The sequence below is a fragment of the Diplotaxodon limnothrissa genome, linkage group LG7 (assembly GCF_057381915.1).
Source record: "Diplotaxodon limnothrissa isolate DT_005_m linkage group LG7, D_limnothrissa_male_GT1.1, whole genome shotgun sequence".
Lineage (NCBI taxonomy): Eukaryota > Metazoa > Chordata > Actinopteri > Cichliformes > Cichlidae > Diplotaxodon > Diplotaxodon limnothrissa.
Genome location: NC_140602.1, coordinates 12,310,030 through 12,322,764, shown reverse-complemented (window position 1 = coordinate 12,322,764; position 12,735 = coordinate 12,310,030). Strand labels below are relative to the sequence as shown.

Sequence of the window (12,735 nt, the reverse complement as noted above, 5' to 3'; positions counted from 1 at the left end):
CTGTAATTTATAACTACATTGATATGTATAACTCCGCTAGGAAACATGCTGTATTTACAGACCATTTTTACATAATACAGATTACTGATAGAGCAGAACAATGGTGTCACAGTGGCTTTCGCCCTTGACTTTTTGGATTTTAAATGTCACTTTATGCTATCCTTGCTATCCTATTCGATATTTCCGACTCTCGGATTACAGAAAAGGAATCCCAAGAAAGCAAATGGAAAAATAACCCCTTGAAAGAATAACCCCATGAACCCCTGTAGCTAATCCCTTAATAAAACAAAAAACAATAAAAATGTTTCTTACACAGTCCACAAAATAAGCATGTCCAGGACCCAGTAAAACTAATGTAAAACAAGCGCACGCAAACGATATAACATGTCTTGTAAGACAAACGCAAAATATAACCATGCTGGACATATAGATACTACACAACATAGTCAAAGAAAAAAAGTGGTCTTACCTCTCAAAGAAACAGTAGCTTGGCGCCAAAACAGCCTTTTTCAGTTAAATTTGAAGTCTTGCGCATGAGCAGGCACAAGCCGTGAAACCTTCTTGTTCTGCGCGGTTTCATTACAACTGTTTTTGCATTACTGCCACCTTGTGGATATACAAGGTATATCGATCCTAATTGACTTAACTTAAATGTTATGCGATCAAGTAACACATTAGTATTATGTACGTTGAATAATAGACACAATTACGTAGACTTGATTAGAAAAACATATGTTAACTTAACAAAAACATATATTTTAAGTAAAATGAAAATAAATAATTAATATACACTGAACAATCCACCTCATTCATTTTTTTGAGTGTAATGGTGCTACTGGGAAGTGAAACTAAATACAATGACAAAGGCACAGCAGACTCCTTCAAAATAAAACAGGAAACATGAGGCATACGAATGACAACAGAAGCCTGACAGACCTAAATTACAAACAAAAAAGAATCAAAGATGCCAAATAACTCAAAACAGCTGGGTCAGAGACTCGGCCTGTGACACAAATTCAGTAGCTCTTCTGTCCGGACTTTATTTTTATGTATTTATTTATTCATTTGTTTGTTTTGGGTAACCAAAAAGTTGTATTTAAACTATATGAGTATGAACACCTAATGCAAGATTAAACACTGGGTAGAAGAGTGGAAATGAGGAACTTTAAATTAAATTTTCAATCAAACCAAGTCAGAGGTCTGGTTCCCTGACTGGGAACACTCCCACAACACCTTAATTGATTGTCTGTTTTACCATGAAAGTTCATCACTTGGCTGTCTTCAATGTAAAATTAAAAGCCTAAAAGTACACTTCACTATCTCAGTGGGTCAGCTGTAGTGCAGTTTGACCAGAGATGTACGTGACCGATTAATACAACATTGAGGCTCATGCTGAGCTCATTTGGGAGAAGGTTAGATGAAGATCTAAAGGTCACTGATACTAGCTTATGCTGAAAGTAGGTTGGTACCTGTGCTTGTACGTAATTTATTGATATACAAAAAAGATTCCCACCAAGACAGAGCAAACCTATATGTTTTTGTCTTGAGCAGAGAGATTAGATCATCCCTGTGGTTAAAAACATTCTTGATCAGGCATTAATATCTCTCTTTGGTCTCACCTGCCGAGTCCTCACCAGAATATATGTGCTGACTATCCCCAGTATCCATTTTTATTTTTCCAAAAACAGCATTGTTCTGATCCTCGAGTTTCCCCTGGCAGGTTTACTAACCTCACTATTTTTTCCAACCCTTTTCCAGTGCACACACTTTAATTTGCAGAAAACAACACTATCATCGGCGGAAGATAATCACAGCTCGACCTCTTGCACTGTTGACTGTGGAAACTCATTGTGTGCCTCTGATTTTCTAGAAAAAAAAAACCCTTAATAAATTAAATAAAGGCTACTTGTCTTGCTAACTAGCTATGAAATAATTACTTTTTACTCATACGCTAGTTGTGGTGTTGAGATGGAAGGTTCATAACATCATCAGCACTCATTTGCCAGAAAACCAAGAGAACTAAGATCCCTTTTGTAACAGAAAAGCTAAACTAATCTTTCTGTGCAGTCTCACAGACATCGGATTTTACTGAGGATTTTATTTAGTGCCAGCAAGCTTTCTGGGCCTGAGTAGCTCAGCTGGTAGGGCATCAGCCTTTTAATCTGAGGGTCTGGGCTTCAAGTCCCTGTTCAGGCTGTCATACAGTCAGTGTTGATAATGATCCTTTTTCCACTTGCTCTTTCAGCCCAGAAGTGTATGTCAATGTTTGGGCTTCCCTGTTTGCTGTAGTTCAAGCGAACTGGCAAAGCTCCACTGTAGTTTATCTTTTTGAGCTTGTGTCAGATTTAATAAATCCTTATCCAGCTCTACAGGCTGAGAAAAGCACGTGATACACCATTGCCCACTTAATTAGGACATCGAAGCCTTACAAGTGCATTTTGCTGTCTGACTATCTCAGTGGGTCAGTTCCAGTTTAACTACAGGTATATCATTCAGCAGAAGCAAGTTTAACTTTAGTATCCGAATTTATTAGAGGTCTTGGATCGTCACAGAAAGGACCTGTGGAACACATACATTAAACTGTTTGCTCATCTGTCTTCACACATGTATGAATTTAAGTGACACCTCATTCTTAATCCATAGGCTTTAATATAAATATAACTATAACAGCTTCAATTCTTCTAGGAAATCTTTCCACAAGATTTCGAAGTGTGTTTATGGGAATTTTGCCATTCTTCCAGAATCACATTTGTGAGGTCAGACACTGATGTTGGACAAGATGGCCTGGCTCACAGTCTCCACTCTAATTCATCCCAAAGGTGTTCTGTCGTGTTCAGTTCAGGAATCTGTGCAGGCCAGTCAAGTTATTCCGCACCAAACTAGCTCGTCCATATCTTTATGGACCTTGTTTTGTGCATTGGTGAACAGTCATGTTGGAAGAGCAAGGGGTCATCCCCAAACTGTTCCACACAAAGTTCCAAAATATCTTGGTATGCTGAAACAGTGAGAATTCCTTTAACTGGAATTAAGGGGCTGAACCCAACTCCTAATAAAAAACAACCCCACACTATAATCTCCACTCCACCAAACTTTACACTCAGCACAGTGCAGTCAGACAAATACTGTTCCCCTGGCAACCAACAAACCCAGACTCATTCATTAGATTGCCAGACAGAAACGTGTGATTCGTCACTCCAGAGAACACATCTCCACTGCTCTTGAGTCCAGTGGCGGCGTGCTTTACACCACTGCATGTGATGATTTGCATTGTACTTGGTGATGTAAGGCTTGGATGCAGCTGCTCAGCCATCGAAACCCATTCCATAAAGCTCTCTACACAGTGCTCTTGAGGTATTCTTAAAGCCACCTGACGTTTGGAGGGCTGTGGCAATCGACTAGGAAGTTGGCGACCTCTGCGCATTATGAGCCTCAGCATCTGCTGACCCCGCTCTGCATTTTTTATGTGGTCTACCACTTCCTGGATGAATTGCCAGTCGCTTCCACTTTTGTTACCACTAGCATTTGAATGTGGAATATTTTGTTCTGAGGAAATTTCATGGCTGTACTTATTGCACTGGTTTGCGTCCTATCAGAGTTCTAGGCACAACAAAAATCTCATATATAGCAAAACCATGCATGACAGTGATGGTGTGCCACTGCATTTGATTATTTTCATATATAAAAACAACAGTCTGGTTTGGCTGCTCAGCTCAAGAGAGTGTTTAAGGGCTTGCCTTTAGTAAATGAAGTAGAGTGCTAAATCTAATGTGTGAAATTACAGTGTCTGTCATTTAAATTCAAAAACATGTTGGGAAAAGCAGAAGAATTTCTAAATAAGAGAACTATTTGTCACGGTCCGGGTCAGCGGCCGTGTGAAGAGTGGAAGGAGGACTCAAACGCAGCACTATTTCAGACGTGAAGGGTGATTTATTGACAATACCAAACATAAAGTGGAGATGGCAAAACTGAACTAAGGACGAACTAAACTGGGAGAAACTACACAAAGGAGTGGCAAACCTGAACATGAAGGGAGAACAGCAGGGAGAGCACGCAGAGGATTTCACAGGGTATGAACACAGACGACGCGACGAGGAGCAGAGGAAAACACACACTCTAAGTACACAGAGAGACACTGGGAAATCACACACAGGTGGGAGACACAGCTGGACCTGGTTAACCTGACGAGACAGGGGAACACTGACACCAGGGACCAATAGAGGGAGCACAAGCTCAGAACCCAGTACCTAAAATCCCAAAACACAAACCATCCCAAAACAGCCCATGAATAATAAAGAGAATAATAACAATAAAGAACACAAACACAAAGTCACTGAGTCATGGTCGCAGGACCATGACACTATTACCTTTTTCCTGGGGTTTGCTCATGAGTCAGCCCTGCACTCTCAGAAATAGGGGTACCAAAGTGTACCAAAAAGGGTACAAATGCTTGTCGCTGGGGGTGTTCCTTTTTGAAGGACATTTCTGTACCCTTTAGGCTTGGTACATTTTTGTACCTTATAAAGTTGTACCATCTGAAGTACAATCATGTACTTTCCTAAGACATAAATGTACCTTCAAACTATAGTACAGAAATGTTCCCTTGAAAAGGGTACAATAGGGTACCTATGAGGGTACCCCCCCAGCGACAACCTATTTCGTACCTAAAGAGACAAAAATGTACCCCCAATAGTCCAAAATATTTGGTTATTTAACTATTTATTTTCGATAATAGAATCACATCAAAGCATTTAAACAACCACAGGAATACATCCTTGATTACATTCATACATTGCCATAGGACATGTTAAGAAAAATACATTCATTTAAAAAAAAGTAAACAATCACATAAAGACATTAAACACCTGAACACAATGTTTTGACGGATCACAGAGATGTCATGTATTTAAAAAACTGTCCACACAAATGTTTTGCTCTACTTCATCAAGCCAGAATATATATATGTCATATATATAGACAAAGTGGAAAATGTTCTTGCAATCACGTCACACAGAATACCTCAAGGACACAAACAGTCTATCATCAACTAAATAGGTGTCTAGAGCTTGAAAATCTAATTCATTTCCTGGATTGAACAGGATCCAGTCATTGTCAACTGCCACTTGGTAATCATGGAAATGACATTCATAAGTGCGAGGAAGTAACAGTTTCCCACACAATACCCAACAAGTATCAACATTCAAAATATACTTGATTTTAAAGAATATAGGTATGGCTTCAGTGTGTACATGGCCAACTACAAAAACATCCTCAAGTTCATATTTGACACTGCTGACAGATATAGCAGACACACGCTGAAGCACTTTATCCTGAAAATGCACATCTGTAAAACTCGCTATATTTTTGAAATATTGATGCTTGCTTTCATATCTCATACACCATAAAGGGCGAAGAGGACCAAACATCAAAATCAGCCTTGGGTAGTGAATAAGGTAGTGACACTTGGGTGTTAAAACATTTCCAAAGACTTTTGTAGTCATTTCAAGAAATTCTTGAATAAGCAGGTTTAAATAAGCAAGCTCATCTTTTCTCACATTTGTAGCCATTACACGATCTACGATTTCTGAACATAATAAGAACACATGCCAATATGGAGTGCCAGGTGGAACATGGGGAGCCATTAAAAAAGGCAAGAGCCTGAAAAGGCACCATTTTTGACTGGCTGATCCAACTATGTTAGAATTTCGAAGCATCTTTTCCGTCAGTGGCACTGGTCTGTTCGGCTTGTCATTCCTCCCAAACTTCACATTTTTCAGCTCATCATTGATTTCATATATGGTGATGTGCTTTTCCCTGTGAGCTTTACAAATAACCAAGTTCATTACCAAAGGAATAACCCCCTCCAGCAAGTCGTGCATTACATCTGGGGGAAGAGACTGGGTCACATCAAAATAAGGCAGTGCATCAAATGTACAGTTACCATACACACCGTACAAAGCAGCACTCTCTGGGTTGTTTTCCACACAGTTTATGTGGTACTCATGTACTTTGGTTGTTCTAATAACAAAATGGTCCTCACAAAAGTGCTGTTGTATCTCCGAGTGCGAGGCCATACAAAATCGGCATATTCTGCCTGTATTGAAAGACATTGAGAAACGCCCAATCATATGAGCAGAAAGGTTGTCGCATGAAATGGTAGCAAGAGCAGCATGAACTGTGTGCTCTACTTCATCGACACAGATAGTGAAACCCTCTGTGGACAGCATCTTCAAGTCAGTTATCAAGGGCTGAAGTATAGTTTCAAGCCCACACTCTTTTAAATGTGAATGGCGAACCAGTAAGGCTAAATGAATGTGACTCAACTTTGAGTGATGTTTTCCACTTATGTTTCCTATAGTATAATAAAATGCACAGATTTTGTATTTATTTCGTTTTGCACCAAGTGGGTTCACAATTTCAAATTCATCTTCATAAAAATGAAGTCTTAGAGCTTGAGGATGGTCTTTGAAAAATGAGTGGTCTTTAAAATACATGCCATCTTTGTAATCAGTCAAAACATCATCATCTTGATTTCTGTGGTTATCCAGAACAATTTGTTCCCACACATCCTCCACCTGACAGTATTTGTTTAATACCTGTAGGATTGGAACATACGAATAACTACCAATTTTCACACCAGAATGGTCTCTTACTGTGTAACTGATAGGTTCTGTCATGTTCATTTTTGATTTGCAGTGTTCTTTTATCATAAATGGTGAACGAATTGAATCACATGCTTTCTGGAAAAAATCAGAAGTAGACAAAACCTGCTCAAGTTCTGGACAATCACTGAGGCGGAAACCATGTTTATCCAAATGATAACGAATAAACGAGTCGTAGTTTTCTTTAAAAAAACACAAAAGAAAACTAAGATCATCAACGATGTCTTGCTGAACAGAGTGTGGAAGGTTATTTTTTTCAGTACATTTGAGAATAAAGCTAAATAAATGATCTCCTAAATTATCAAGCAAACTGTCCATACTAGGTGGTGTGGGCTGCTGAACTGTGTGCGTCTCGTCTGAACTGTGTGTGTGTGGGTCTTCAACCTCTTTGTGTGCATGGTTTTCAAATCCATCTTCAACTACCTCAAGGCTATTCAAAACAGAGGGTTTGTGTTTGCGATACACATGGCGTCGAAAAGAGTGATACTTGGAAAAAGCTGCCTGGCAGTCATTTATTCCACAAGTGATGCTGAAATGAGGCTCATGTGCGTGTACTAACCCAACATGTATAATCAACTTCCTCAGAGTAAATGCCCTTTTTGAACATTTTGAACATTTGTGGAGTGGGGGCATATTTAATAGAGTTGGTTAAGTACCCTGGCGACACTTACTGGCAGGGGTTTGTCTCCCTGGTCTCCTATGTTGACAATGCAGTTCTGAAGAAAGACAAGTGTTTTCTTGAAGTATGCAGGGTAGGTCATGTTGAACATGAAGAAGGTGGAGAATGCTGAGATGTAGGCCTCATCCAGCGAGACCTTCTTCAGTGGCAAATCCTTGGTCATTTGAAGAACATTTTGAAGAACAGCAGTGAAGTTTTCGCTAAAGCGGCGACAGATGTTGTCTTGGCAGGGATGCATTAAATCAACCTCATAACACAACTGGAAATGAAAAGAGCAGAATAGACAAAAGAATGACATTTTACATTGAGGATTTAAATTTTTGACATGTTTAAAGACACAGACTGGAGATAAATGTAAAGTGCTTTAACCCGTGAACAAAAATTCTAAAGATAATGAACAGATCGATTAATCAGTTAGTACAGAAAATAATAATCAGATTTAGAGACAAAAAATCATTAGCTGTTTCCCCAATCATCTTAACAATTCTTACCCCTGCAGATGTCCCCAGGAATGGATATCTCTTTAATAGGTCCACAGTACACATTCCTTCAGCTACCTCTCGACGTCTCCATGCAAAGGTTTTTGTCATGCGGTCTTTCACCAGTGCTGTGTCAGGATGTAGCTTCTTGTGCTGATCATTTAGCACCTTGATATGAGCATCAACGGAGGCTGCATCTTCCCCCACAAAGCACGAATCCTTTGTCAAAACAGATATCAGTATTATCATAAGTAAAATCTGATAAGTTAATGTTACTCGAAATGCGGTAATTTGTACACCAAATGCTTTGAAAAAAAATGCAAAAATGTTGAATAGGAATTGCAAGTTGAGCTGACTTTTGTTAAATCAACTGTGAAGTTCCTTTTTCTATGTTAATGTTATCTGTTAACATGTTTCTTTCAATTAATGTTTACTTTTAGCTTTACAGTGAACATAATAAGACTACATATGTTACCTTAGCTCTTAAAGGCTGAGGGTGTGAGGACTTACGAGAGAGGGCTTCAGTCTCTTCAGACAGGAGCTGCTGGATTCCTCTGTGGTCCGATGTTTCTGCGTGCGTCCAAACTTTTCTTTAACCCGGTTCACTTCTTCGTTGCTGATTAGGGGAGCCCGTTCTGCTTTGAACTTTCTCTTGAGTTGGCTGTGCCAGGTGTCCTAGTTGTTTCAAATGTATATAAGTAGTTAATTATGTTTCTTTTATATTTCTATAAAAGAAACAAAAAAGGAGAGGTACTCACATAACCATTTCCGTGTACATCTCTTAAAGGATACTTCACAATCAGGGCTTTGATTACCTGGATGTAGTCTGAGTGGGTTGGGTACCTGTTTCAAACATAAGAAAGACAACCCACAGTGCACTGATTACTCTTATCCTTTCCTGGGGGCTTTTCTGTTCTTCAATTCTTCTAATCATATTGTTATTACCGTAAATAGTATGTTGTAGACCAATGTCAAATCAATGTAGCTAAAGTTGATTTTAATTTTTTAAAAATGGGCGTGGACAAACAGCCACATCTCTCCCAAACTTAATAACATAATAATAACAATAAGCTATCATTGTGAATCTGTCTATATTCCCCAAAAGGAAGTTACAATTAATTCTCTTGATTAATTGTTAATATAAATTAACTGGTAATATAAAAATGTAAGTAAGTGTACTCCCTGCACAGAGCTTACAGCTCTCATATTCGAAAATCCCACTAAGTAGGTGGAATGGTACAAATGTGTACCTTCCATTGTTTAAAATCCCTTTGAGCGGGAAACAAGTTAGATGGGATAAATTTTGCTTAGAAAACGATTTTGTTAATAGCTATATTTACATACTAGCATGTTTTGAGAAATTATTGATTTTTTTACATTTTTGTACACGGTTCGACACTATTTATTGATAAAACACTCGAATACGGCGGGCAGACAGACGTTGAACATTCCACCAACAGTCTAAATAGTCCACATTTGTACCTTTCTTTGTTTAAAACTTAGCTAACTGCTAGCTTTCGCCCATGTTAAATCTAGCTCTTCGGACTTTTGCTAACTCTACTGTAAAATTACACGTTGTAATTTTTATAAAAACACAAAATCACACCCGATTTACCTCTAAATCTTTGCGCCTCGTCGTCTGACACATCAATGCCTTCTTCCATCAACCTTTTAAGGAGCTCCTCCGTGGATAACCCCCTGAGAGTCATTTTCTGTGTCAACGCTAGTCAGCGCGGAGGCGGAGCACTCATCACTGCTGCCTTTTCGGCCTTTGGGATTAATGCGCGTTGCGAACTTGACACATGAAAATACAACATTGTGGTATTAATGCGCAGTTGTTTAGAAACCGTTATGCTGTCTTGGCGAACTATATTTGTAACTTACAAAATGTAGTCAACGTAACATAAAAATCTGCTTGACATTTTAACTTCCAAAGAACCTCGGTTTAACTTGATGTTGCAAATTCCATAAAAACCTCACAATTAATGAACAATTCTAGCATGTAGTTAAAGCAAAAAAGTAAAGTCCAAACATAACAGTAAAATGATTTCACGTTTTTGAAAGATTTAAAACATTAAAAAATTATAACTGGAACTTAATAAAATGGAAATGGACCAGTTTTTTTTAACATCATTTGGTTGTGCCTGCATGTCATTGTGTGTGTGTTTTTTTTAAAATATAATTTAACATAACTTACACAAAGGTAGGTTACAGATATTCTTTGCATCATAGGATAATTTACGTACAGAGGAGAGGACCAACAGATTTGATTATAACATGTAGCTTTTATGAGCACACTCACATCTCATATGAATTTTACAATTAACCAGGCCCATCCAGATTTTCCCATGCTGACCCATTACCACATTCTGCCACTGCAGTACAGGTCAAAATGGTACAGATTTGTACTTTATTTCAAATTGAACCTTTAAAGGGGCATTTCTGGACTTTTAAAGACCAGTATTGTACTTTTAAGGGAACATTTAAAAAAAATGTACCTATAGGTACAAAAATGTTCTTCTCTCGTACCTCTATTTCTGAGAGTGTGAACAAATGTTTCAAAAATATGTTTTCAAAAAATGTGACCAATCTTGTTTCTTTTTATTATATTTTTAATATAACAGAGACAATAAAAACAGCCCAACGTTTAAAATTTTCATAGGATTTCATTTGTAGTAAAATACCTTCAGGTAAATATGAATGCAGCAGCCACACAAGCCATCTCAATTTCATGCATAATGATGTTTGCAGTCACCGTTAAGTTCCTCTTGAATGTTTAACATCTTTATTGTTTGAAAACAGGTGCGGATGATGGAGAATTCCCTTTCCCAGCTCCATAATAAACCAATTGACATGCACAGGCATAAAGCTAGCATTAAGAAAAAAATAGAGGATGTTAGTATTGTTTCATGTAGATTCAGCCGTATAATCAATGCTCAAATTGCAGAAACTAACATAGAATCTGCGCTGTTTTGTCTAGAAACAGGTGTAAGCCATAATTCTACCCATTTAGCTTCCTTCTACTTGTATTTGTTTGTGCACACGCTAGGTAAATTGCACCCAGTTTCACACAGGATGGCATTCATAGGTGATAATCAGGCTCTCTGTATAGAAACGCAAGAACAAGCATTCTTTCAGGGTGCTCATTTCAATCTTTTACTAAATCATGAAGAGTTGTTTTTGTGTCTAAACCTAACCAGAAATGTTCTTCTTTTTGTTCTTTTTTAAAGTTTTTTAAAGCAGAATTACTCTGACATTTTTTTACCACCTTAAAACACATTGGTGATTGATCATTGGTGGTCCAAATAATTTAATGAATTTTAGAGTAAACAAAGCTATTTTTCCTACAAACTGTATAGTTGCAGGTTCCCATGGTTTCCTCTCTGACTGTACTCATTTGAGAATACTCTGACAAACGACTAATTTTAATGCTGTTACCCTGTGAAGTTCATAGATTTAAAGCTGAATTTCTGCTTTTGGATGAAAAGCAGAAGTTTTCTAATACCTGTAGCATCTTCTGCATCATCCAGTGCTAAAATGATCATAAATGAAACTAAAAACACCTGAATCCAGCTACCACTTGATCACTTTATGTGAGCCACTGCAAAAGCAAAAGGTTTTAATGCAGCTGCCCACTCCAAAGGGCCTTAATTTCCTCAGCAGATGTAGCTTTTTCTTTTAACTGCAAATGGCTCTAACACACAGCTAAAGATAGTTATTTGACTTTATCTGCTCACCCTTTGCTGATGGATATCTTCAGATCAGCCCCTCTTTCTCTGCTACCGCCAAATAGCTCCATCGATTTTCTGAATTTAGACCCATTGCTCTCCAGTGCTTTTAGGTTTATATCACTAAGAGTCTCCTTTTACTTACTTTTACTCTGTCTTTACACTCTTCTTCTTTTCTTCTTTACCTGTCACTTTAATAATTACAGAAATAGTAATTTCAGGGTTGTGAGATGACTGGGACTGAGAAAAAGATTTGCTAGTATCTATTATTTGGTGTAGAATTGTTATCATGGCACAATGGAAGTGAGGCCTATGTGTCATAAACTATTGACCAGGTAAAGATAATGTCTGACAAGCAAAATGCTCGTTAATACTCACTAAGTGATTAGTGCCAAAGTCAGTATCTGCTGTTAAGTCAGTCTGGCTTCCTCAGCGGGCCACCCGACCTTTGAGCGCACTTATTCGACTTGCAGTTCAGGGATAAAACTAAATGCCAATTTGCTTCTGGCTAAAAATGTCAATGGGAAGCGTGACTAAGCAGGACTGAACACCTTTACTCTATGACCCACTGCATGAATGCCATTCTACTTACGTTGGAAGTGATCTTTGCCATTAAGCCTAAACTGCTAACTCAGATTATGTGCATGAAAACGTGGAAGCGTAACAATCCAGTGCAAATTCTCTTCACAATGACTCTCCACCGCTCATCGCTGTCAGCGGGCCAGCATTCTTCACCGTACGTGGCACGCTGGCTCTGGACTGCTGCGACGACAATTTGGGAAGTGAGCCACACACAGATTAATCTGTTCAGCATGAACCCCCAAATTCAGATGGGTGCAAATTTAAACGCAACCTGTGTTGTCACTAATCCTTTTTTAGACAAACAATGCAACCGTAAACAAAGTAAATGTGCTGCTATCGTTTGCTGACTGATGGTGGTTATGAAAAAAATGTGGATATTTTGAGATTGTGTAAATATTAATAAACTAGATTAAGTGTTTTTTTGAGGAGAAAAAAAAGTAACAGCCATACATGCAGGCAACAGCACAAAGCACAACTGAATGGAGCTGATCAGACTGTTTCTTGGACTCAGCTGCCCTCCTGTGGTTATTTTTAGAAATTAGTTTGTGTGATACTGACACACCTGTTCATACCTCCCGTAGTTCACTAGAACTCATAAAAACATAATG

The 12,735-nt window shown here is 38.3% G+C and overlaps 1 protein-coding gene across 1 annotated transcript; it reads right to left on the bottom strand.

Annotated features, from left to right (window-relative positions):
• Nucleotides 1-7,294: 7,294 nt before the first annotated feature.
• Nucleotides 7,295-9,526, bottom strand: LOC146627852 (sterile alpha motif domain-containing protein 3-like). The gene is made up of 6 exons (XM_085359209.1): nucleotides 9,433-9,526; nucleotides 9,068-9,086; nucleotides 8,576-8,660; nucleotides 8,328-8,492; nucleotides 7,830-8,036; nucleotides 7,295-7,597 (listed from the first exon to the last, which is right to left on the bottom strand). The coding sequence occupies exons 1-6, from the start codon at nucleotides 9,524-9,526 to the stop codon at nucleotides 7,295-7,297; spliced, it is 873 nt and encodes a 290-aa protein (XP_085215335.1).
• Nucleotides 9,527-12,735: the final 3,209 nt, after the last annotated feature.

Excerpts from the sequence above, each read along its gene's own strand:
- LOC146627852 (XM_085359209.1), bottom strand. The coding sequence starts at position 9,526 with ATGACTCTCAGGGGGTTATCCACGGAGGAGCTCCTTAAAAGGTTGATG. Across the intron at positions 8,037-8,327 it reads AGAGACTGAAGCCCTCTCTC|GATTCGTGCTTTGTGGGGGA; the intron begins GTAAGTCCTCAC and ends GTTTTGACAAAG. Across the intron at positions 7,598-7,829 it reads TCCTGGGGACATCTGCAGGG|TTGTGTTATGAGGTTGATTT; the intron begins GTAAGAATTGTT and ends TTTCATTTCCAG.